At 43.2% G+C, this 27673-nt stretch overlaps 1 protein-coding gene across 1 annotated transcript in view; it reads left to right on the top strand.

Annotated features, from left to right (window-relative positions):
* Positions 1–27673, top strand: part of EXD3 (exonuclease 3'-5' domain containing 3) — a 170295-nt gene that overhangs the window by 2393 nt on the left and 140229 nt on the right. The window contains exons 2-10 of the mRNA XM_018556748.1: positions 2661–2725; positions 4626–4793; positions 5329–5490; positions 7973–8026; positions 12436–12575; positions 15316–15416; positions 19846–19919; positions 22607–22645; positions 24711–24877. Of these exons, the coding sequence (XP_018412250.1) occupies positions 2661–2725; positions 4626–4793; positions 5329–5490; positions 7973–8026; positions 12436–12575; positions 15316–15416; positions 19846–19919; positions 22607–22645; positions 24711–24877 (970 nt within the window). The remainder of the gene's footprint in view (positions 1–2660; positions 2726–4625; positions 4794–5328; positions 5491–7972; positions 8027–12435; positions 12576–15315; positions 15417–19845; positions 19920–22606; positions 22646–24710; positions 24878–27673) is intronic.

The following is a 27673-nucleotide window of genomic DNA, read 5'->3' as shown; positions in this document are numbered from 1 at the left end:
GGGCGTGTTCGCAGCTCCACGTGCCGAGCCCGCCAGGAAGCTGACAGTGCGCAGCGCCAATCAAGGTACTGAGACATTTTCCCAGTCCGCAGCTGCAGAGATCGGGAAATGTCTCAGTGCCTGTGATTGGCGCTGTGTGCTGTCAGCTTCCTGGCGGGCTTGGCACGTGGAGCTGCGAACACGCCCGAGCCCATCCTTAGTCATGAGATGACAAGGGAGCATGAAGCCTGCTTTCCGGCCAATCAGAATGCCGGGCGCTGCGTCATTACATGGCACCCGGCTTCCTGATTGGCTGGGAAGACGGCTCCATGCTCTCTCCTCACAAGTGAGGAGAGAGCATGGAGCCGCTTCCCGGCCAATCGGTAAACTGGGCAGCGTGTAATGACGCGCTGTCCGGCTTCCTGATACAGGAAGTATCAGGCTAGGCATCGGAGCATTTGGGCGAGTACGAGTACTCTGCCAAATACTCGGTATCGGCACCGATATCGATACTAGCGTCAGTATCAGTGCATCCCTAGATTTTTTTCAAGTAAGCTTTTTTTGCATTATCCAAAACAAGTCTAGTATGTATTCCTTATTACAATGCTGATGTTATAACAGGGCAGTATATGCTGGGACTTTTACAAGGTCTTTAATATCTGAAAGTGCCTATTATATATTCGGTTCCTGGGGGTTTTCTGAAAAAGGGTTTATGCCAGCACAGTAATTCCTAATACTTATCTTCAGGAGTACTTTTATCAGAGAATTGTCACCACAGGACTTAGGGGGATTTAGGATTTTTTTTATGAGACACAAATTGACTTAATAATATTTTAGTGGACTCTTGCTTATTCCCAGCAGAATTCCCTGACTGCAGTAGGCATAGATGACATTATAAAATGTTTTGCATCCAGCTAGAGATGTGTATGGTATTGCTTTGTATGATTTAAATGTAGCTCTGACAATCTGAACATGAGAAACATATCTTGTCCTTTCGCTTTTTTTCTGGTTTGCAAATGGCCCCATAAACTGGACGTTTCTTAAAGACTTAGATGTCAGGATGTAGACACTCTTCACATGTTCATTTTTTATATATAGATCAGGGGATATTATGGGGTCAGTCAGGGAACATCCTTTCTGCGTCCATCTGTTTACAGTAGACAGAGTCTGGAGTGTAACCCAGAGCCCACAGATTGATCATTTATCAGTACTAATGTATGTGTATGATCAGTCACAGTTCAGATATGTTTACTGACCCCGTGGCCTGTGGGTTTAAGTCTGTTCTGTAATTCTTCATAACTCCTGTCTGTGACTCTTCTGTCCCACTTCCTGTGTCTCCTGCTCTCTCACCTCTCGTACTGCCCTCTCCCTTTTCTCTGACATTTTGTTTCTTTCCATCCTGTAACCTCAACAAGGATCTATGCTGAACCTGTCTCTCATACAGGGCTGTCATTTTCATACTAAGCTGAGTCAGCCCTTGACTTCCTATGAATTTTAGATATTCCCACAGCACAATATCCCCTACCATAATTCCCGAATCTGTCCCTGTGCACCTGGGAATTCTGGGTGTTCCAGTATCCTCTTTCCTATACCTTTTAACCCGGGGTGGACAAATTAATATGAAATGCAGGAGCCAGTCTGTCCAATGCAGGAGCCAGCAGGATAGATTCAGAAGCCAGCTCAGTTGACAACAGCATGAGAAATCCTTAAAAGTTAGGCTCCGGCTGTAATTTTTGAAAGATCATTAGCTACCTGGTTTCTTGGAAAGCCCTGCTTTAACCCAAAGGTCCAGTCTCTCCATTGCATTTCGATAATGCAGGTTAAATGCGTTGCTGCACTATTCATTTTGAATGGAACCTTAATGCACCTCCACAACTTCCCTACGGTGCAGCACACTGCAACACACAGTAACTCAATGCTAAGTGTTAGGGCTAGTTCACACCAAGCGCGTTCCAGGAGCAGAGCAGTTACAGAACGGATCAAAACTGCGTTCAATGTAGTCCACTGGTATTTTGGGCTCTAGTTCACTCTGGAACGCATGCAAACGCATAAACACATGCAAACGGCCTGAAACGTGGCAAAAACGCGGCAAAACATACTGCACTGCGTGTGCAAAAACTCATGCAGATCTGGTCCGCATTTGGTGTGAACAAGCCCTTACACTGCGCTGCTTCACAACAAAAATGTTGCTTATACATTTTTTTGTGTGCATTCTGCTTCAATAGAATAATGCAAAACACCAGAACTTGAAGATGTGACTGGGCCCTAATATTAACCAATCCCCTAAATTTAAACCATAGCCACCCCTTGAACACTTACTAACTCTAAAAATTACCTCTATGGACAACCATCATTCTCATCAGTCCCAGTTTCAAAATCTGATATTCCTAACACAGACTGCTGGCTGGTTTTAATAGAATCCAATGAATTCACCATTATGGAGAGAGAAATGCTAACAAAGTCAGGGGAAAACATTGTGAATGACAGGCCCACTTTAATTGTTGGTCTTCTTGCTTTCACTCTCTACTGTCTTCTCTCCATTCACTTGTCTCCGCCCTCATCCTTCTGGTCTCTATGTTCGTTTGATGGCTAGACCCTGGTGTCTACCTGTTACATATAAAATAATAAATCCAGTTACCTTTCTGTATACCTTTCTCACATGATTTTCTACTTTATTTCAGAGCCTGATTATTCTCAGATTTTATCCACTCTACACAGTGCCTTGGCCCTGAAGGATGCAGAACAGGTAGGTCATTGTATCTCTAAGTATTAAGTATGATCAAACACTTAAAGAGGAACTTTACCCATATCTTCAAAAACAACAAAGACACCTTTACAAATGTTTATTAATGACAATTCTAAAAACACATACTTCTAGATAATTGTTAGGTTTTTGTTTTTTGCATACCTTATTTTTCTTTTCTTCCCTAATCTTCTCACAGTGGCCATTTTAACTAAGGGCAGGTTACTAGATCTCCCTTACTTCCTGGAACTCTGGCACATGTGACCATGCACATCATCTCAGGGGAGGAAATGCCTTTCCCTGAGATCACGTGAGATTTCCCAGCAATTATCTGCTGATGTAATCTTCCCAGAATGCAACGGTTGGGCACGATTACATCATGTGTGCCAAAGTGGACCATGAAGTGTAAAAAAAGAAATTGTAAGTGAAATAAAACTAATTTTGTTTAGCTAATGAATGTAAGATGATTTCATATCAGCATGCAGAGCGGTATGCTGATGTGATTTTTAGTCACAGGTGGTAAAGGTCCATTTTAAAGCAAAGGTCCGTTCCACTCCATAGTAACCGTGACGTTCGTACAGCAGGGGTCAGGCCAGAACTCAACGTTATTTAGTGGCTGCGGGGACTGTAGGAAATCAGAGTGGCCACTAAAGGGTCTCTGCATTCAGGCTGCAACTTCACAGCCATTTAAGAAAATGGTGCAAAAAAGGAAATTACTTTATAGCTACAATGCCAGCTTAGCGCTTGGAGATAGAGGGGCAGAGTTGTCATTTTGGGTAGTCAGTGGGGAACGTTTTGGGATTTTGTTGATGTGTCCCCATTTTTTGTTCCCAGAACAGAAAAAGATGGGGAATCTCTTTGGTTACACGGGCAGGATTTTATTCTAGCCCTTTTATTCGTTTCAGTAAATTTTAATTAATTTTAACAAGAAGGAAACAAAAAACATTTAGGCGTCACATGGCGTCACATGGTACATACGTATTAAGAGACAGTGACTATGAAAAAGATTACAATGTACAAGACAGTAGGAACACATGTCTCATATAATGGGTACTTAACCCTTTTCTGCTCCAACAAAATTTGGCTGGAGCTGGTCTTTAGGCCTTGTTCACACCAAGCGCGGAGCAGGTGCAGAGCAGTTGCAGACCGGATCAAAACTGCGTCCAATGTATTCCAATGGTATTTTTAGCTCCAATTCACATTGCAGCGTGCAGTTCCAGAGCAGGTAAAAAAACTGCAGCAAGCCCTATTTTACCTGCTCTGGATCTGCAAACGCATTAAAAACGCATGCAAATGCATGGAACGCACTGAAAGCCCATGTTAAACAAAACATTTTTTATTTTTTTTAAACCAAAAACGGCCCGGAACGCATCAAAAACGCGGCACAACCCACTGCACTGCGTGTGCAGAAACCTGAGCGGATCTGCTCTGCATTTGGTGTGAACAAGGCCTAAATGTTTATCCCAGAGTCCGCAGGTAGGTTAATTGGCTCCAGTCTAAATTGGTCCTTGTATGTATGTATGATGTGACTGTGCACTGTGTAAAGCACTGCGTAAATTGTCGGCGCTATATAAATACCAATAATAAAAAAATGAAACAATGTCCCAGAGTCTGCACCTTTTAAAACAATTCACCAATGGCAATTCACATATTTATACCTCGACAGCTTTCTTTTAAAAGCTCCCTCTCTAACCCGTCAGCTTACAGAGTCACTTTGCTAACTGCTGATCTAAACTTTCAGCTTACATGTGGCAACTCTGTATAAAGACAGACTTCAGGTAACTGCTCCAATTAGATTGAAATAAACGAAAGGATGATGCCTGTATATTTGTTCTGAGCTTTACTTTATTTTGTTATATTATGTGTGTATATGATTCTAAGCAGTTTATCTCCACTCTGACAGGCACGAAAGAATGTGAAAGATTTCATGGATACTGTAGCTGACCCATACACCGCCCTCCTGGACTTGTTGGAAAGTTGTAACATCTCAAAAGGAAAAGGGAATGCTCTGGCTAATTTAATTGCTAATGAAACTCAGAAATGGTTGTTGGAACATCCTGAATGTCAGCTGGTGAGAAGTGAATGTAGACCTGTAAAACAAAAAACGCATGACTTACAGACCTACTAGCTTATCCAGTAATATAGGGCAGGGAGCAAAGCTGAGTATCCATAATGCCAATAAGAATTCTTGTTGCACTGATCTTTATTGCATATGCATGCTCTGCTTTTTATTTGTTAACACTGCATAAGGGTTGTGCCTTGCTAATACTCTAATCTTACTGCAAATTTAAAGTCAAGTCAATTTATCTGTCAAGCTAAAAACAATAGACTTCTCATAGGCTCTAATAATATAAAATCCCCACAGTTGTCCTAACTATAGGTCACATAAGCTCAGAAGCAGCATTTTTTTAAGTTTATAGCAATAATGAGATCTCTTTTCTTTACTCAAGTAATATTAACATCCAGTAATGCTGATATGCACCCTAAAAATAACTGCAGGACGCTGTATATGTTGTATTACAGTTGCTGTATGTGCGATCCAATTCTGTATTGAGATGCTTGTCTGTTACCCCTTAATGGTTCCATACGCTCTTTTCCTTTTCCAGTCTGGGTTGAGGTTAAAAAAGGTGCAGACCCGCATTTTCCACCTGGCCACCGAAGGGCAGCTGCTAGATCTCCTCATCTCCATTTATCACCTGAAGGATGCTGACCGTTCTTTTCTGGTGGGCCCTGTCACTCACCTTCACGAAATGGGAAAATATAAAGAGGTAAGTGCCAAAAGTGCCTTCCTGGGCTTGCCTGTTGAAAACAATGTACTATGAGTTCCTGCAAGTCATGCACAATGGTGCTTAAAGTGGACCTTGCACTAAAATTACAAGGTCTAATATATATATATATATATATATATATCTCTTATGCACCGCTCATAACCTTTCTACAAGGTTCCACTAGAATGGCTGCCTTGGAGCACAAAATTAGATTTGTAATGGATGCCTGCCTACGTACTGCAGTTTATTTAAATTTACTGTAAGCCCTAATATGGCCAAGTATACATTTGTACAGAAACATCTAGCAAATCCTCTAAAATGGCTCCCTGGATATTCAAGATGGCTTCAGTGATGCCTATGTCCTCTTTTTTCCCTTGGCTTCGCCTTTCTTGTGATTATTAGCAGACAATGGTGGAATTCAGAGCACAGCAGAGGCTCATGTAGTGTGCAGCTATTCTCTGAAGACCCCCTGAATGGAGCAGGCGGTGCCTGAGAATAATAAGGGCTAGGCAGAAGGCTGGCTAGTGTTTCATGGCTGTCTCATGTTACACTTCAGCCTTTTCAAAGAGTGACTGTGGCAGGCTGAATGAGACTTTCCTGCACTCCAAAAGGCAGAGAGGAGAGGACAAAGGTGCCTCTTGTCACAGGGAGGCCCCTCCCGCTGAGAACAGCCATTGTCACACAAACAGAGGCCCAGTCTGGCAGTCCGTGCATGCTTCACTGCTTTCTGATAGTGCAGCAAATGCATTCAGCCTCTTGTCAGCTTGGATTAGCGAAGGGTCCTGTGAATGAATGGCCTGTGATGTATTTAAGGTCTCAGGGTGGCCTCTGTCTGTGTAGACCGAGCACGGTATGCTGCGATTTGTTCTTGAAGGGCCCGTGTTACCTGTGGGTGTCACTTGAGTAAATCGCCATATCTGGGTGTCACTTCTGGAAATACGGAACAAAAGTCTGCTCAGCCTAAAGAGTGAAAGGGAATCTGTAGCAGAAGCCTCAGATTGAAGTTGCCATGCTCTGACTCCTTCATACTGTTAATGTATACATGTAGGCATATTGGTTTTTGGCACAGGGAATTCTGTGGCACTGGTACTCAGTGTGGAGCTTTCAGTACTAAAATTGAGTAAAAAAAAAACCCAGTGTGCACAAATGTCCTTGCCTCCTAATCTTAACCTATTCCTACATGTAAATGTATTCTCACATGCTCACAGGTTCTCACCCCAAAACCTAACCCCTAACAATGTATAAAAAAACCTTTTTTTGCAGTCAGGTATTCATTAAAATAGTTATATATATAATAATGAAATATGACTGCAGTGTATATTCCGGAATCTTGCTTGTTATCAGGCATTTGTAATCTTTAGGGTGGAATTAGGCAAATCAGGTTTTATTTCATGCATAAGTGTTGTCAAAGAACATGCTGACAGAAGGTAAGAGGAGAGAGATGGCTTCTTTAGTGCGCTGCTGCTCCTTTACTGTCTAATGAGAGGCTGGGGTACGGAGGTGACCAAGCGGCACTTCAGTAAAACAGGTCACTAACTGTCCATCAATGCAGCCAAATAAAGAGATCTGCCTATACAACAACTTACTGGTTCTCATCACCTAATAATATGATCGTTGCAGCACTCCTAGTGAGCTACCTATATACAAACCACTCGACACATATATGTGCATCCACGCATATATCAACAGATAATATATTTATGATTAGGAAGCATCAAAAACATATAAAATTACATATAACACAAAAATCTTTCACAGGACTACAAAACACAGCAAGCCCTATACAATCTGTATTAAAATACATACACATACATTATAATTACAATCACATGCACATGGACCAAGTGCTCAACACACTATGAAATATCGCTCTATTAACTCCAATCTGGATAAATAGACTTTCATCTGATACGTTTCAATAAAAAAAATTTACTTTAAAAAAAGTTTAAAAAAATCAATATTTTTGATGAAACGTGTGAGATGGAGGTTTTAGGAAACTCCTAATACACTGGAAATCGTTTGTTGTGCTGCACCCTGTAGTTATTTGTAAAACCAAGATTGCGTATGTCAGTGGTAGTCAAGCTCTGGTCCACCTGCTGTGCTGAAATCCCATTCTGCCTCTGGGAGTCATGCCTGTGGCTGTCAGTCTTGCAATGCCTGATGGGATCTGTAGTTGCACCACAGCTTACTCCTGGTATATGTATAGTAAAGAAGAAAAAAAAAATAACGTATGTATGTGTGTGTGTAATATATATATATATATAAACGATATAAATCTATGAACGAATAAAAAAAACTATAATAAAATTAGCCCTAAACATGGTCGGTCTCAGTTTAAGTGGCAAATGGGCTAGCAATCGGGCAGAGTAAGACATTAGACTAGACGCTTGATGTAAATAGTTTTCTTTGCTATATAGAATGTTTGCAGTAGAAAAAAAATGTTATTGTTACAAATATAAAATAATTTTCACTTTCTTTGCAGGCAGCCATTCTAGGTACCAAACTGAACCTGCAGCTAGATCTGGACCTGGAACAAGTGTGTGGATAAAGGCGGTTCTTGTTAGGACCTGTGTAATATTTGGGACTGTAATTGCATGACTTAAATTCCAATTACAGCCAAGACGTTTGTTCTTGTTTTGAAAAGATTGGGGAATGGTTAGGTTTTGGCTGCTGTCTGGGAACATATTGGGGAGTGTTCTTCTATCATTTAAAGCTCCAGTTATAAGTTCCAGGTATATATATTTATATATACTTATATTGGTCCAACTTGCCACAATGTAAGTTCCCCTTGTCCAATCAGAGATCATTACTCGACCAATCAGAAAACGCCTAGTAGGGCTGCAACAACTAATCGACTAAATTGATTATAACAGATTATTGAAAAAGTTGTCAACGTTTTCAATCATCGATTAATCGACTTCCGATTAGTTGGCCCTGTTCACGGCTCCACACACGCTGCACCTCCTCCCCACCTCGTGCTCGCCGCAGCCAGACCCACCCACCCGCATCCACGCTCCACACACCGCACCTCCTCCCCGCCTCACGATCGGCACAGGGACGCGGGGAGAAGAAGTAAGAAGTAGCAGGTGTGGGGGGATGGCAGCCGCCGATAGACAGGCCCCATCTCAGAAACAAGTTGCTGTAAGACTGCTCAGGTAAGCCTGCACTTTCCCACACATGGTGCTCTATAATATATTGCTGGGATTTGTATTCCTCTATAGCTGATGGTACATTGTGCTGTATATTGTACATGGGAATACATATCCCAGCAATACATTATACAATGTATGTATAATGTATTGCTAGGATGTGTTGTATTCCTATATAGCTGGTGGTATTCTGCATTGCGCTGTATATAGGACTACAAATCCCAGCAATAATACATTATATAGCGCAATGTAGAATACCGCCAGCTATAGAGGAGTACAACAAATCCCAGCAATAATACATTATACAGCGCAATGCCGAATACCACCAGCCATAGAGGACTACAAAACCCAGTAATTGTACATTATACAGCACAATGCAGAATACCACCAGCTATAGAGGACTACAAAACCCATCAATAGTACATTATACAGCGCAATGCAGAATACCGCTAGCTATAATGTACTATTGCTGGGATTTGTTGTACTCCTCTATAGCTGGTGGTATTCTGCATTGCGCTGTATAATGAACTATTGCTGGGTTTTGTAGTCTTCTATAGCTGGTGCCATTCTGCATTCATTGCTGTATAATTTTACACTTTCCATTTCACTATATTGCACACACTTTTTTTCCCCCCGCTGACCTACAGTATACAGTCATGGCCAAATATATTGGCACCCCTGCATTTCTGTCACATAATGCACCGCTTCTCACAGAAAATTGTTGCAATTACAAATGTTTAGGCATTCACATGTTTATTTCTTAAGTTTGTATTGGTATGACACAAAAAGTGGAGAAAAAAAAGCCAAATCTGACACATTCCACACATAACTCCAAAAATGGACTGGACATAATGATTGGCACCTTCTCCAAAATACAGGAAATAATTGCATTCCAAGTTTTTATGGAAAAGCATGGACAGTCTCAAGCTTACAAGTCCATCTCCAGAGATCTTAATGTTCCTGTGTCCACTGTGCACAACATTGTCAAGAATTTTACAGACCATGGCACTGTAGCTAATCTCCCTGGATGTGGACGAAAGAGAACAATTGATCAAAGATTGCAATGAAGGATTGTTTGAATGGTGGATAAAGACCCTCCATCAACTTCCAGACTTATTCTAGCTGACCTTCAGGCACAGGGTACAACTGTGTCAGTTTGCACTATATGTTGCCATTTGAATGAAAAGAGATGCTATGTTAGGAGACCCAGGAGGACCCCACTGCTAACACACACTGCTAAGATTGGGGTTTGCCAACTTACCTGAGGAAGCTGAAATCCTTTTGGGAGAATGTGCTGTGGACAGAGGAAATAAAATGACAGCTTTTTGGTGCAGCCCATCATTCTACTGTTTTCAGAAAAATGAATGAGGCCTTTAAAGAAAAAATACAGTCCCTACATCAAACATGGTGGAGGTTCACGGATGTTTTGGAGTTGCTGTGCTGCTTCAAGCACTGGATGTCTTGCCTGTGTGCATGGCATTATGAAATCTGAAGACTACCAAACAATTCCTCAGGTGCAATGAAGGACCCAGTGTCAGAAAGTTGGGTCTCCGTCGGAGGTCATGGGTCTTACAGCAGGACAATGATCCAAAGCATAGGTCAAAAAGCACCCAGAAATGGTTTCAGACAAAGCGCTGGAGAAAACTGGACTGGCCAGCAATGAGTCCAGATCTGAATTCCATAGAGCTCCTGTGGAGAGATCTCAAAACAGCAGTTGGGAAAAGGAATCCTTCCAATCTGAGAGACCTGAAGCAGTTGGCAAAAGAAGAGTGCTCCAAATTCCTGTAGAGAGGTATAAGAAACTCATTGATGGTTACAGGAAGCGATGGATTTCAGTTATATGCTACCAAATATTAATTGAGCGTGCCAATAATTTTGTCCAGTCCATTTTTGGAGTTTTGGTGGAATGTGTCAGATTTGGCGTTTCTTCTCCACTTTTTTGTGTCATACCAATACAAGCAAAAGAAATAAACAAGACAATGCCTAAACATTTGTAATTGCAACAATTTTCTGTGCGAAGTGGTGCATTATCTGACAGAAATGCAGGGGTGCCAATATTTTTGGCCATGACTGCATATACTTACCTTGGGCCAAGCTGGTTTAATATAAGCATATATAAATATTAATACCTGGAGTTCAGCTTTAATCTCTCTGACCCCAGGACAAGGATTGGGGAGTATGGGTGTTACTGGGACAGGATGTCACAGGCAGCTACTAAATAAAAGTGTTTATGTTGCTCTTTCCCCATTGCAGAGATTTTCCATCTCTTCCTGTTTCTGTCACACCATGTCACCAGGACAAGTAGTATGTATGTCTTCCCAAAGGGGCGGAAAAAAACCCAAACAGATTCTAACATTTTCCTACTCTGTTCAAAACCAGAACATAAAATGTGGCTGTGGTTGGGCTTTTAGATGACCATAGATATAGGGGATGTTGCCTAATCTGTCTGGCTATGGTTGATGTGGGAAATGATCGCAGGTCTGAGGGTACTGTATTACGCCTGCACAAATTTCGGCCCCGACAGTCTCTGTGATAGAATCTTTGTTGTTTTAGTTTTTCTAGACTTATAACCAATGCTGGGGATGTCCTCTCACTTCCCTTATGGAAAGTTTTTGTACAAGCGTTATATTTTGGCAGATGGGTCGTACTGCATGTTCATCTGTGGCCAGATGTCCATGATCTGCCGTAACCTGGCAGAGACGGACAGACCTTTAACTTGAAGGAATGTAAGAGTCACCTACCTATCCTCTTATTCATCTCCAGAACCCCGGCCCCCCCACCACGATCTTCTTCACTTATCCTTTATATATTGACATATATAGTGATACCATCGTTGTTTGTTTTCCACAGGCTCGTTTGCGCAGATGTTTCCCATCAAGTACACTAAGTGCGCAAAAATGTGCACAGATGTATATCAACCCATGTTTTCATATGAAATTGAATAGAGAAGCGATGAATAATTTCCTGGTTGTTAACTTTTTCCTGAAATAGTCTTACAAACACTGACTTTTTTTTCCTATAAACAGTATAAACAGAAACAGCCGAGCACATGATCAAAACACATATTAAAGTGGAACACAAGTAAAGAATAGGGCAGTGATGGTGCACCTTTTTGAACCCGAGTGCCCAAACTGCAGTTTAGTATTGCAGTTTGGGCGCTCGATCCCTGCCAGCACAGTGCTCCTACCTTACACGGGAAGCCCAGCCTTCACTGCTGCCTCGGCGCCCAATCGTCTCAGCTTCGCCGCTTGACTGGCCCCTTGGCGACGCCTCCTCCATCGCGGTCCCTGCCTTTGCCTCAGTCTTGCCTCATCTCGCCCTGTCTCCGCCCCCTGTCTCATGCCGCTCCGTCCCCGTCTCTTCACGTCCTCTCATCTCAGCCTTGATCTCACTCTGTCTCCGCCCCCTGTCTCATGCAGCTCAGTCCCCGTCTCCTCCCGTCCTCTCATCTCCACCCCATCTCCCTCTGTCTCCACCCCCTGCCGCTCCGTCCCCCTTCTCCTCTTGCTCGCCCGCCTGCCGACATTAGATAGCTCGGCTGCCTTAATGTTGTGGTGCCTGAACCTTGGCTCACGTGCCAGCAGAAAGGGCCTCGCGTGCCCTCCCTGGTACGCGTGCCATAGGTTCGCCACCACTGGAATAGGGATTAGAGAGAGCACCTTTCTCTTCCTGCCATGTCACCAAGACAGGAAGTGAGGGGCAATCTCCTCAATAAGGAAACATTTTTATGTATCCCATTGTTTAATGTATAGTTGGGCTGTGCCCTGTAATAGTCGCTGGTCTCTTCCCTCTACAGATGTGTACCCCCTTGCTGCTAATGGAGAGGTTTAATCTAGTGGAGGCATATGTGGCCGGGTACCCAGAGCTGCAGACTAAATTGCTCCAGATGTTGGATCGATGGAGTTTATCCAGATTTAACCCCAGGAAACTCAGCAGGTATGCACTATATTGTTTTAGATCTGTAGTCAGTAGACCCCATGCCAATGCCCCCTTCACTCCCCCTACTTCCGACACAAGGCTTTCAAAGTCGAGATAGTTTTGTGTGAATATCGTACCTTTGCGTGGTCAAGCATTATCTCTCTTCTACCTTTAAGTTTGCAACCAAATTTGAGAAGCCCCAACTTCTAGTTTGTTCTGTGTTCCTATTCACACAGCATACCTGAAAATAATCTAAAAGGATATTTCTTACCCTTCTTCGTTTTATAGAAGCAGGATTAAACATAGGACTCTACAGACACCTTGTGTTGTTCAGAATAACCTTAGGGACAGATTTGTGGACAGATTGGTTTAAAAGTGCATTCACATAGAATGCATCACCAAAGCCTTGAGATGTTTAACCCTTTGTTAGGGCAGACAGCATGCACTGGGGGGTTATTCACTATTGAGCCGAAGGATACAGCCGTAGCTTCGGCTGATCCTTCGGCCGGCGGAGCCCTTCGGTTCAGTCGAACCGAAGGGCTGCTGTACGGGCTATTCACAATAGCCCGTACAGCGGCTCAGCCGAGCCGAGGGGGTATGCTTTGCAAATGACAGCTGGGCGGAGCCAACCGTGATCTCACGGCTCGCTCCGCCCAGTTGTAATGACAGATTAGTGTCCCCAAATATCCTGGGGACGTTGATCTGTCATTAAACAATAACAAGTTATTGTTATTCATTGGCCGGCACCTGCTAGAAGACTCTAGCAGGTGCTGGCCGATAGGAAACAGTTGGGCGGAGCTAGCTCCCACTGCTAGCTCCGCCCAATTGTTTTTTTTTTGTTTTTTTTTATTTGCTATTCGGCTCTGTACCACGGAGGTACCGAGCAGAATAGCCAAGCCACATGACTATTCACTCACTGACATTTCGCCCGTATGAGAATAGGTGGCGAACGGCAGCGGGTGAGCTGCCGGAGCTTCGGCTCAGATGATCCAGATGTTGGATCGGGTCAGTCGAAGTGCCTCTGCACTTTGTCATGTTCGGCTGACCGTAGGCAGCCGTACAGAGCCAATGTACTGCTGAAATCAGCCGTACTGAGCCGAAGTGAATAGTCGAACCTCGTTCGGCTCTGTTCACTTCGGCTTGGTTATTCAATCGGCTGCCTTTGGCAGCTTTGTGAATAACCCTGCTAGTTTACAATTGATAATAAAGATCTGTCAGCACAGTACAGACGGGGTTCGTTATGGTAAACACAACTCCCCAGCCCCCTCCTTAACATTACATAGAACAGGAAAGCTTCAGTTTTGGAGTTTTATTTTTAGAAAAAACTAATTAAAAGGCATGCAACAAGTTAAACTATTTTAGTATGGCATATGAATTGGAGTATGTAACAATATAAAGAAGGTGTTCTACCAATTTGGCTGCAAATGTGGATATTGACTTTAACACACTTTTTCACGTAACCCCTTAAAAAGGCCTTTAAAGTGAACCTGTTTCTACACTAAGCACAGTAAGGTATTTAGACATTGTAAAAATGCAGTAACACAATATAAAAAAAGCTAATTTACCTCTGTAGCTATAGGCATTGTGGAGAAATTCTTCAGGTTTCACAACAGAAGTACAGAAATCTTAGCTCTTCTCCTATTACTTACTATTACAACAGAGCTTGGCAACCTGCCAGCCCACTAATATAAATACACAGCGAGTGTTTTGTAAGCTGTTAGAATGACTAAGACCCCAATTGGAGCCTTAGTTATGATTTTTTTTTAAGATCAACCCCTTAGCGTCAACACCCGCCAGCCCTTCAAGGTCCTTAAACGTGAACCATTGGGTAAGTATTTTTCCCCATAGTTCTCTGAAGGGTCACGGGAGGACACAAACTAGCATCCTCCCCCGACCCAAAGCTCAGTATATCGCAAGTTAAAACTAGCGGTATACTGAGACCGCCACAGCCGGGACGGATCCCGACATTACTGTCGAGATCCACCCAGCTGCGTGATTGACAGCTGGCTCTGCCTATCTAGTGGCAGAGCCAGCTGCACCTGCCCCTTCCCCGTCCGTTCCGCCATTCAGCGCTGGAGGTTCGGACAGGGGAGGGGGAGAATCCCTGCAGGGAGCCGTGAGTGACAGTCATGGCTCTCTGCAGGGACAGGATTGAAAAGTGAGCGAGCGACGGTATGTGTTCGCTCACTTCCCGATGTATTGAGCCGACGTGTGACAGTTTAATTGTCGCACGTCGGCTCGAACTATGAGGTTCAGTGAAAATCACTCACCTCATAGTTCTCCTTTAACACTGAGGGTATTTCCTGTGGCCCTAATTCTAAACATTTATTATAGGATTTTTTACTTACCTGTAAACTCCTTTTCTTGGGGTACAGTACAGGTTCCCAGTCCTAAATCAGCCTATGTCCTGTACGATCAAGGAAACACTGAACTCCTAAACCTAACACCAGTTAACACATGTTCTACATACTTACCTCATGTTCTGTCAGGAGCCTATCTGTGCCTAAAACATGCAGCGCTAAGATCTGAATGTTGCAACACCCTCAGCTTTACAGAGCATGCTAAACAACCGAAAGTCTGATTTAAGCTTTCACCTGGTGTGTATCAACTCACTATTAAGAAACAGTTTAGATAATTACACTAGACTTAAAAATCATTTTGTGGCTTTTGAAGGAATGCATTCTGTCCTCAATGATCTGTTGATGAATATGCTTGACATTCATATTTCATAAGGTAATCTTTCATAATCACCCTGCAGAGAATACAAGGGTCTTCCACTTGTGAAAACAGACAAACTTAACCCAAAGACTATCACTAAGTTGGCATTCCGGCTGCTTGACCTCTACAAGCTGGAGCCAGGTAAGTGTGTGTCCTGAATGAGGTGGCAGTGGCCATTATTGAATCGCTCCATTTTTTTAACGTACATTAGCGCACTTTCATCTTTGAGAAGGCAAAAAGCAGTATGCAAAACAAAGCAACCAAAAGAAGCCAATCAGAGTGGCACATCCTTGTTTTATCTCGCATAAAAATATTCTGGGTATTTGTGTCTTCTGGCATGTCCATAATCGAAAACCTGGTCACAAGAGCTCTGCCTAAGCCACTCTGGCTAATCCTTGACTCCAGCAGCAATCATGTGATCAACAACCAAGGTTTGTGTTTGTGTAACAAGCGCTGAAGAGAGGCTGAAGCATCATTTTCTCCTGTAAAGTTATTTCAGCTCCTTATCGTTGTAGCAAAACGTTGAACATAGTTTATGCCAAGATATAAAGCATATGTCTGCCACTCTGTCGCCTGGTCTTGCCACCTTTAAATTAACATAATTAAAGCTGAACTTCTGTCTCACCTCCCGATCTACTGAGCCGACCTGTGACAGTCTCATTGTCACAGGTCGGCTAGAACTATGAGGTGAGTGGAAATCACTCATCTCATAGTTATCCTTTAATGTGTCAATTTAGGGACACAAAATAGTAAACCTTCGGTTTATTGTCCGGCTACAGGAGCCTTGGACACTGGCAAACTAAAAAACTGTAGGCCAGCCCAGGATAACCTCCTACTACCAGCATGCCCCAGTTTTTGATGGTGTCCTAGGAGGATAAAAATCTTTTCTGCAGCTCTACCGTGTCAAAGACCAACCTCCTCCTTTTTGCTACATCTTCTCTACATGGCTGCTTTGTCTCTTTCAATGCAGCTTTCCAGTGGGATCCTCAGCTTGGCTTTTGGAGTACCACATACAAGCCTGCTGGGTTGCACATTGTGGGGATAGTCTGCAAGTGACATAGGGAGATTTTCAGACTCCATTCTGGTCAAAGTTAGCTGCAGAAGGCTTTCCAGGACCAGAGCCACTGGCATTGCCTCAACGCTCGTCCTGTCTCTGAAGACTCAATGGGAGCACAGCTCCCGCCACCCTGTGTTTATGCTCTTGGTGCAGCTTTGGTACAAAACCGAGGAATGCTGATAGGAAGCGGGGGTTATCCTAGGCTAATTTGTTCTTTGTCAGTGTCCAATCGTCCTTTTAGGCGGCAGGGTAACCCTGAAGGTTTAAGATTTCTTGTTTAGCACATATGGTGAGCACTTAGTGACCACTCTCAAATCTGATTGACATCAAAAAAGGACAGTCTTTTATTTCTCAAAGGCTGACAACCAGTGTACAAAACATAAAGTCTGCTTGTCTTTCAGCCAAATAACTTTTTACAGTGTCTCACCAACTCCAGGTTGTCACACACAATCACAGTGTCCCAGTCTCAGGACTGTTGGGGTACTTCCCCACAGAGCTGCAGTCCACAGCAGTGCTTTGTACAGTTTTAGCAGCTCTCAGCGGCATTCCACACCTCTCGTGTGACTCTTACCATATCCCTCGTGTGTCACTGGCTCACAGCCTCCTTGTCTGCCTCCCGTGTGCCTCCAGCACACACGCCACCTGGCTGCACGCGTGACTCCCAGGTGGAGCCCATTACACTTACCATAGTGCAGGTCATTATGGACCCAGGAATGGAGATTGCATCCCTCTCAAGTCTTTACAAATCTCCAGGTTCCAGGATCCCGTGCAGAATCCAAAAAAATTGTAAAGAATTGCAAAGACAGTTCTTTTCCTGCATAAATACTTGACTCCTGAAACCCCTCAGCCCCTCTGGCTGAGAGTCCTGGGTGCCCTTTTCATCTTATTACACAATGAAAAGGCACAGCTCTGTCACACTCTGTATTTTTTACGGTGACTACAGCATTCCTATTTTATCTGCACGGTAGGTCCCCATCTGCACTGCAAAGGTTAACTGCTCGTTTTCCCTAGTGGATGATGATTAAGGTGATATACTTATCTAATAGTTCCCCTGCAGACTTCCTCCACACTGAAAGACTAGCGTTCCCAAGCCTCTTCTCTTCATTACCTGACCAGTTGCAGCTCTCTGATATCATCCCATACAATGAAGAACCAGTGGTCCTGCATTGTACATGATGTCGCTGAGGGCCCGCCCATAACCCAGGATGTCAGACAGTGGTGCAGAGCACCGACTGACTTATTCATCCCATCCCTCATCCCCCAGGGATAATGGGCAGTTAACCCTTACAGTGTGAAGGGGGGCCCACTGCACGGGTAAAGTTTTTTTTATTCTCTGGTATTGTTCAACTGTAATGCCTAACTCAACCACACATGTGGTATTATGTCCAAAACTGATGCAAGTTTTCACTGCACATGGGGAATAAGTGGTAATGCAGCATTTCTGTTACTATCTGACAGGTGATAAATTCCTTTGTGTATATTATTCTGTTCATCGCATGCTTCACATCACAAATTCATAAACATTAACAGAAATATTACATAGCTATACTTTCCCATATTTGTAACTTGTGTAACTACCACCATGCATGCCATAAACCCTTCACACATCTGTGACTTCTGACATGCTGGTAACTTGTCCATGTTTCCCTGTGAACTCCTCATACTCATGATGTCACCTCGTACTCATGATGTTACTTGTATAAACAGCACTGCTCTGCCTGCCGAATACACCTGCGCCTGCATGTAGAGTCACATTGGTCATATAGACACTAGGTCTGTATAGGCAAACTGACTATCTTTTTTAAAGCAACCTCTGATCATGTTTTTTTTTTGGTAACAAATTATTTAAGTTTACAGCGCACGCACAAGCTAAATAATGCTTAAACAGTTTAAACAAAGTGGAAATTCTCAAAATGTTAATATGGACACAAACAATGACCATTGTGTCTCAGGACATTAATCGTCCCACCCACCAAAATGTAGAACAACCAAAAAAAGGGTCTACCTTTTTTTTATCAGATTTTATTTTAATTTTCCAAGCAAAACACACACACACTCTGTCATGCAGGACAGGTTAGAAACCTGGCAAAATACAGTATCTTACACTTCTACTGATCTTCGCTTTGTTGGATGGCACTAAATAATGTGAAAAAATGTATACAGCTAGTCAAAATCATTGTACACTTTCCAAACATTATGGTAGAAAAGGGACACGTCACTTCCAACCATCAGGACCACATGGATTTAAATTTACACATTGTGTTTTTCAAAGGAAATGGATTTACTAAGCTCAGCTCTCCATTCCTGCACCGTGGGTGGGTTCATGGATATCAATTGTACTGCAGTCACTGCTGCTGGATCAATACCATATAGATCATTCAGGGTAGATACAACCCCTTCCCAGTACCTTTTCAACTTGGGACAGCGCCACAAGTGATGTTTAAGGTTATCCTGGGGCTGACGACATCTCCCAAAATGGGAGTCAGATCAAAATCCTATCCTGTGAGTCAGTTCAGGCAAGGGGGAAAGAAATACTAATACAGTACCTCCTCCCAAATATCGTCCGAGATAGGACCCAAGTCTGTTTTATATGTCAGCCCACTTGGCAGAGGGAACTTCAGTAGAAATGTGAGAAATCCAGTGGGTTTTTAATCGTAAATTGCATGTTGAAATGTTCATTGGAACTGGAGATATGGACAGCTGAATTATATATCCACTTTTCCAGTGAAAGTCGAGCTTGATCTCACCCCCCTCCTGCGTCCTTATTGGTCATTGAGGCATCACAAGTCAAGGTTAATAAGGAGTCTGGTGGGACAAGGTAGATTTCAACTGTTTCTGTAAAAATCAGGATTGGTACGTAACATCAGCTTACTATATTTCTGTATTAACTGATCGCTTTCACGTGCGGTTTTAATTCAAGGTAACCTCTGATTAAATATTGTTCATCACATGAATTAGAATTGGCAAGGTTTGTGACAGGTTTACTTTGATGTGGGGATTTCTGCTGGAAGAAGGTAAAGCTTTATAGTCTTGTAGAAGGGGCAAGTAGGTGATTTGATCCACTGCCCCAAATATTTGGGGTGAGGCTTGCATTTATTTACATATGGATGTGAAGGAAGCCATATTGTCTCATTTCACATGCGTGCAATACTTCCTTTGTAATACAGCACCGTTATCTCTCCTTTACTGCTCTTCTGTCAGTGCACTGAGCTCTCTTGACCCAACATTTTACTGAAAATAATAGGTATCCTAGGTGGATTATGGGAGCAGTTGTTTAGCAAAGAAGCTGGCTGCACTGTCAGACATACAGCCTCTAGATGCAAAGCTTACATATCTGTGATATTTAATCCTAAACCAGAAATCATTTAAAAGTAAAGAATTACTTATGGGTAAACGCTACAATAAGAACCCATGTGAGTGCTTTAGAAAGCCCTTTTCAATTCTTTTTTTGTTTGCACAGTATGTTTATGTCCTTTTCTTTGATGGAAGCTAAACAGACTTTTTTTTTTTCAGCTATCTGTTCGAATATAATAAACCAGCGTCATATGGGCACCCTTAAATACCTCATGCATAAGAGATTTGTGGAGGTAGGTTTCAGCCATTCATGGATTTATGATTTGTGAATTACTTTGGAATCCTTAAAGTTAAACTTCAGCAATAACCTTTTTTTTGGGGCAGTTTGCAGTGGAGTGATACAGGGTTTTTATTGCTTTTTGTGTCTCCCTTAAAGTAGTACTAAAGGCTATTCAGCCTAAAAACAGCCGGCCGGGAGCTTCCTGGATGTAACAGGCCGTGTGTATATACGGCCTGTTAGCCCCGCCCACTCGGATCGCTTGTATAAGCTGCCGGCCCGTGTCCCCCCCCTCCCTCTGTGGCCCCCCCCCTCCCACTGTCATGCTGGTCCCGGGCTCCGCTGTGCCCGGTGTGAGCCCGGGACCAGCATAGTGCCTCTCTGAGAAGGGATCAGAGGGAGGTCGGTACACGATCTCCCTCCGGTCCCCTCTCCAGTGTCAGAATGCCGAAGTGATGTATGTTACATCACTTCCGCATTCTCGTGTCACTCTCCAGCTTCAGACGCTGGAGAGAAGCTGATGAAGCAGATCTCTGCTTCATCGGCTTCTTTAGGGGGGTCCTAGGTGACATTAGGGGTCTTGGAGACCCCTGATGTCTCCATAAAGAGGACCTGTCGCATCTTTTGCTATCACATAGGGTGGTTTTTTAGCCCCCTCTGTGATAGCAATAAAGTTAAGTGGAAAAAAAATAATTAAAGTTTCCACAAATTTTTTTTAAAGCTACACATTAAAAAATGTTTTTGTTTTTTTAAATTCTTTTTTTAAGTCCCCACCCATACATACACGCGTCAGGTGCGCATACCTGCGAAAACGACGATTGCGCCCATTCAGCCGCACATGTTACATATCGCCGAGAACGTCGCAGTGAGAGCAATAATTGTAGGGCCATTAATCACTGATAACACTAAACTGATGAGCAGTAAAAGCTTTTAAAGCGTTGCCTATGCCCACGGTCAATTTTGGGTATGGTAGTTTTTTGCGGGTACGCGCAATTTTTAAGCTTGACATGTTTGGTGTCTATTTACCCGATGTGACCCCGACTTTTATATTTTACCAAAAAATTGGGTAATAATAATAGTTTCCTAACATAATGTAAAAAAACAAACTTTTTTTTTCAACATTTTCAGTAATTTTTCCTAATTATAGTAAAAAATAAAACCCATAGTGGTGATTAAATACCACCAAAAGAAAGCTCTATCTGTCCCCAAAAAATTGTATAAAATTCATTTCAGTACAGCGTTGCATGACGGAATAAACGTCAGTCAAAGTACCGCAGCGCTGAACACTGAAAAATGGCCTGGACAGGAAGGGGGTCTAAACACCTGGTCAGCAAGTGGTTAATGCATTCTCTGCATTATGCTAAAAAATTTCCCACTACCTTTCCTTGCCCCCCACTCGCAAACACTTACCTATACTCCATGTCCACCGCCACCAGCTCTGAGACGATATCTGATATGTCCTTGAAGTTACGGGTTGAGAGAAGGGATCCCGAGGACACTGACGGCAGAGCAGCAATAGGCTGCTACACCTGCCTGTCAAGGTACTGAGAGGAAGGAGGAGGCAGAGAAATGGGGCATGGCTTATTGAGTGCTGTGTGCGTCAATGGATGCACACAGCACGGGTGTTTCCTTTGCAACCTGCTAGGCAAAGGAGACACCTGTAAACAGGAGGGGAGGGGGCCGCAATACACCCTTGAAAAATTTAATAAAATGGGAAGTATGAAAAAAAAAAAAGCTACAAAAGTACAAATGGCTCTCCTGTGGAAATGAGGGTCCAATATCACTTTTAAAGAGACCCAACCTCTCTATACATCCTGGTGACCATTGTCACTATTAGGGGAAATGTTTCCAATGGGCATATCTGATTCAGTGACATCTGTCAAAGATGAAGTTTGCCTAATTTTGGGGAGATTTCTAATTACTGTTTTGTGTCTGGGGTTAGACAGTGAGGGCAAATCTCCTAAATGGACACACATACACCAATAAAAACCTAAAAAACAAGATCTTATTTGGTGTTATACAAAGCTAGAAACAAAAAAAAAAAAAGCTTTGACTGGTGAAACAACTTAAGTGAAAGTTGTAATTTTACCAGGTAAGGTAATCAAATAGAAAAAGTCCAGTTCACTTAAGAATTAAAGCACCTTTCCTTTCACTTGTTGTGGGATCTATTGAGATCTTTGTGCTGTCTGCACACTTCTGTGTATGAGGGGTTCCCACTCTCCTTGTTGGAGAGCTGAAACACACACCCAGGTGGACAGGGACAGAGCCAAGAATTATGGTGGTGAGATATTGCTGTTGGAGCATCTAAGACATGTTGGAAGCCATGGACTTCCACAGCCCTCAAGACCTATCTTTAACAAAAATACTACTTTTTTTGGATTTTCCCATTGATACAGTGTTGTTGGATACGTGGACCTGCAGATCAGCTCCATTCTATATAATAAGTTGTCAGAATGTTGCCACTTGCTTCATTTGCTCTGGTGATTTCAATGGTACCCAACAAGGCTGTCTTCTGAAGATTCAGAAAATTAAATGGCAGTAAGACGGCCAAAGCAATGGTGGTCTTGTTTTAAGATCCTTACCAGAGCCTGTGATCTCTATGGATCACTATTTGCTTTTTACAATATTCCAATATTGAATGTACAACCTTATGGCTTACTAACACAAACATGGTTTCTAAGAATTTCCAATTTTACTTTCCAGAAAACAATGACCGAGGAGAACTGGAGTGATCATGTCCAGGTAATTCTTTCACCCCCCATCTGTGAGGTAAACATCTTATCAGTGTCAGGCTGTGAGAACGCACAGAGGTCATTGGGGTTGTGTCTGTTTTGTTCTAACATCTGACACAGGGCCTTTAGTTCAGGCATTCCCGGACAGTGGTCCATCAGCTTTAGAGGGAACAGACATGTCAGAAAGCCTGACAGCTGTTAAATTAGTGGGAAATAGGCTTGTTCATCATTGCGTCTCCAGTGAATATCGTCTGTATTACCCCAAAGCTGCTAATCATATTCAGACTTTAGCTGTTATATCAATATTATTTTATTTTAAAGTGACACTAAACTCAGGAGTTTAATCTGAAAAATGTATTAAAGTACATTAACTATTAGACATGTGCGGACGAATTTTCGGAAATTCTGAGATTTGGATGCATCCGAATTCCGAATTACAACTAAAACGAATACAAACGAATCGAAATTCGGATGCATCCGAATTATGAATTACAGCTATAACGAATCCGAATTCCCGATTTCCCGAAATTCGTTCACGGTAGTCCGGTCAATTTCGTTTATTGGACGAAATTCGTTAGCATTGCTATGTATCATTTGACAGCTGAGAGTGTCAAATGGGTGGAGCAAGCCGTGACGCCACGTCTCGTTCTGCCCATCTGTTGACATTCGGGCTGAATGTCATTTTGTGGCGGGCCTTTTTTTATTTCGGCGGGGGTCGTGCATCATGATTGACGCTGGATTACATCGATGGAGCCATTTTTTTTTTTTAAATTAAAGGAATAGTAAAAAATTGAGTCTTTTTGGGGTTTTTTTTTCAATTAAAGGATTTTATCTAAAAGTCTGGACTTTTTACTATTTGATGTAACCCATTAGTGAATGGGTAGGGGTGCAAGTACCCCTTACTCATTCACAAGGGGGGAGGGCGGCATCTGCGTGCCCCCTTATTTAAAGGGGTACCCCAATGCAAATAAGCCCCCTTTCCCACAGACCCCCACAACCACCAGGTCAGGGTTGTGAGGAAGAGGCCCTTGTCCCCATCGGCACGGGGACACCCTCCCAATGCCGAGAGCACGTGGCCTGGTAAGGCGCAGGGAGGGGGGTCCGCTCGATCGCCCCCCCTTTCCTGCCCTGCCGGGCCAGTGCTCGGATCAAGGGTCTGTTAGGGGGAACCCCACTTTCCCCCCCCCATTTTTTGGGGCTGGGGTTCCCCCTTAAAATTCCTACCAGACCTAAAGGGTCTGGTAGGGAATTTGGGGGGAACCCCACGCACTTTTTTTTTTGTTTTAACTTGGGGGAGGGTCCTTCCTAACATTCCTACCAGACCTAAAGGGTCTGGTATGAATTGGGGGGGAACCTCACACTTTTTTTTTTTCCATCTTCTGCAGACTGTAAAAAAAAAAACATTTTTTTTTCTGTCACTTTGCTGCTAACGAATTTCGTCCAATAAACGAAATTTCGACCGGACTACCGCTAACGAATTTCGCCCGAATTCAATTGCGGACCCGAATCCGAAAAAAGACTACCGCTAACGAATTTCGTCCGAATCCCGCAACGAATTCAATTGCATGCCCGAATCCGAAAAACTAAATAACTAACATCCGAGTCAAAATGAAACTAAACTAAACAAATTTTTTGCTGGTGCACATGTCTATTAACTATTAACAAAAATGTATCTTATTTGTGTATCATTGGGCTGTAGATCCTCAAATCATCTCTGAATTGCTGCTGACACTGTCCTTCCTTCTGCAGGGTGGCTACTTTTGTTCCCCGTGGTCCCTGTGTGTTGTAAAGTATCCACCATGCCTAGCTCACTCCCGTCATGGACTACAATCTCGCATTTAGTTTACTAATTTGTATGGAGATTGTAGTCCATCACGGGAGCAACCTTGGAGCAGTGGTGGCTACTTTACTACACACAGAGGGACCATGGGGAACAAATGTAGCCACTCTCTATTGAACCTGATAGTGTTGTAATCCCTCCCCACTCCACCCAAAACATAGGGAAGTGTTTCCTGGAGTTTTACTTTAACTGCAGTGTATTCATGTTTGACAAGAAACTACCTTTTATTTTGCAGAGCATAGTTGCAGATAATGGCTGGCTCCAGGAGCAATGCATTGCTCTGTTATTCCGCTATTGTGACAGGCAGACAGCTGGACGCTGGGCTCTGAAGTTCGGATTACCCAAAGAGAAGCTTCCTCGAGATTTAGCAGATATTCTGCAGGACTTTTCTATTCAGGATAAGTAAGTTGCATGCCATTCACGCCACTGTACCAGAACTGTGTTTCTCCTGGTGTCATAGAGCGAGTGCCATATTAATATATAAAATAAGGGCAACCAGTATGGAATGGGTATTTGTAAGACTTGAATCTCCTTCCTGGGCTTGTTCACACCATGTCCAGACCAGAATTCTGCACCTAAAATGCACCCCAATGTATTCCTATGGTATTTCTGGGCTCTGTTCACACCAATGCAGTCCATTCTGGTTTGGGGGAAAAAATACTCCATGCATTAATTTTATCTGGTGTGGAACGCTCCAAAATCCAGGTAAACGTATCAAAACGCATGCAAATGCACTTCACTGCACCTGAAAGCCCATTTTAAGCTAAAACTAAATTTTAAAAGCACTGGAATGCACCATTAACACGTCAAAACCCAACTGCACCATGTTTGCAGAAACGCACCCAGATCTGGTCCAGACATGGTGTGAACAAGCCCTCTAAGTTGTTATAATAATGCAGCCATGATTTATGACCACTAAGAGGTGAAGTGAATACATTGATTATCTTGTTACAGTGGTACCTGAAAGTGGGTGGTATATATTAGGCAGCAAGTGAACATTGTGTCCCTGAGGTTAATGTGTTGGAAGCAGAAAAAAAATGGGCAAGAGTAAAGATTTGATAAGGGTCAAATTGTGATGGCCAGACGATTGGGTCAGAGCAACAAGAAAACTGCAGCTCTTGTGGAATGTTCTCCGTCTACAGTGGTCAGGACCTACCAAAAGTGGTCAAAGAAAGGAAAACTGGCGAACCAGTGACAGCATCATGGGCAGCTAATGCTTACTGATGCACGCGACAAGTAAAGGCTTGCCCATGTAGTGCGATTCAGTAATAGAAAGGTGTCTGAACACACAGTGCACCAGTTTGTTGCGTATAGGGCTGCATAGCTGCAGACTGGTCAGGGTGCCCACGCTGACCCATGTCCACCACCAAAAGCGCCTACAATGGGAACATGGGCATCAGAATTGGACCATGGACTAATGGAAGAAGGTGGCCTGGTCTGAGGAATCACCATGTGGATGGCCGGGTGAGTGTGTGTCGCTTACCTTGGGAAGAGATGGCACCAGGATGCACTATGGGAAAAAGGAAGGTGTCGGAGGTGGTGTGATACTTTGGGTAATGTTCTGCTGGGAAACTTCGGGTCCTGCCATTCATGTGGATGTTACTTTGGCACGTATCACCTACCTAAACATTGTTGCTGACCAAGTACACCCCTTCATAGAAATGGTATTCCCTGATTGCAGTGGTCTCTTTCAGCAGGATAATGTGCCCTGCTACACTGCACTGAATGGTTTGAGAAACACAACAATGAGTTTGACGCGTTGACTTGGCCTCCCGATTCTCCAGATCTCAATCCAATCAAGCACCTGTGGGATATGCTGGAAAAACAAGTCCGATCCATGGAGACTCCACCTTACATCTTATAGGACTAAAAAGATCTGCTACTGAGGGCTTGTTAACAGATGCCATAGCAAACCTCCGAGGGTTTAAACCACGGAGTCCATGCCTTGACGGGTCATGGCTGTTTTGTGGGCAGAAGGGAGACCTACTCAATATTAGGCGGGTGGTCGTAATGTTATGGTTGATCCGTGTATATGTTATAAGTAATAATGATTATTATGATATCTGAGTGTTTGAGACAATAAAGTGTAAGCTCCTTAGTCAAAGCTAATGGTTTTATATACAGGAAGAACATTGCCCAGTATTTTGCTGATATGTAGAATGGTACATGATAGTTTTGGAGACATTCCACCTTAACAGAGCTCCATAGAATAAGTCAGCTACATAAAATCATCATAATATTTTGATTGTGGTAGGCCTATTGGAGCATCAAAAAGTTTTGACAACAGTGACTAAACGATAAATAGATATTTTAATATTCAACCTACAAAATGTTAGTTACAAGTTCAATTAATCTAAAACATATATTTCACTTGGCGTAGAATTGAAAGGACCAATCCACCTAAAACTGACATTTCAGTGTTTAGTAGACGCTAGAGAGTTAAATTCTCCAACATTTTCTTATATTTCTCAAGAACTCTATTGGTGAGATATTTGCCAAGCAAAGCTTTCAGGTTAGTCCCATAGTCTGCTGTTTCTTAGGCGCAGCCTAACCTACATCTTACATTTATGTGCAGCTTAAAACTTTATATTTTGCTGCTATAAAAGCAGTTTTGCTATGGCCCAGCACCTAGTCATGTGACTATGGATGCAGAGTGGTAACTTGGTGTTCGCCAGTGTTGAGAATGTTGGGCAGCTGACATTAGCAGGACTGCAGATTGCCAGCTCGTCCAGAACCTGTGACCTCTGGCACTAATGTGCAGCAAGCCAGAGCTGCCTTTTGAGCATGTCTCTCCAGCTTGTCCCCTTTCCCTCTGAACTTATTTTACAAAGACAGATCCCAGCATCCTGTGTGCCAAAGAATTCCCAATGCTCAGGTGCCAAGAGTGGCCAGGTCAGGGCGTGCGAGAAAGGCTATTCCCAGGCCCAGAAGCCGCAGTGTAAACACGTACCATCACCTCCGCTTGGCACTCAGGGCTGGTCCGGATCTTAACCTGAGCGAAGATGCACACCATGGCTAAATAGCTAGCACAAATATTGACTTCCCCAGGCACACACATACACACAAAATGCCCCATGATGTTTGCACAGCAGACCTTAGCAAGCGGGCGGCCCTGAGCCCTGGACAGAGCCGTATCTCTCAAAGCAGCGTGGGAAGATCAGATTCTGCTGCTCAAGGGATGAGACAGAGCAATGAGAG

This window comes from Nanorana parkeri, unplaced genomic scaffold (assembly GCF_000935625.1).
Source record: "Nanorana parkeri isolate BGI_ZX_2015 unplaced genomic scaffold, ASM93562v1 scaffold251, whole genome shotgun sequence".
Taxonomy (NCBI): Eukaryota; Metazoa; Chordata; class Amphibia; order Anura; family Dicroglossidae; genus Nanorana; species Nanorana parkeri.
This window is presented reverse-complemented; position numbering and strand designations above follow the sequence as displayed.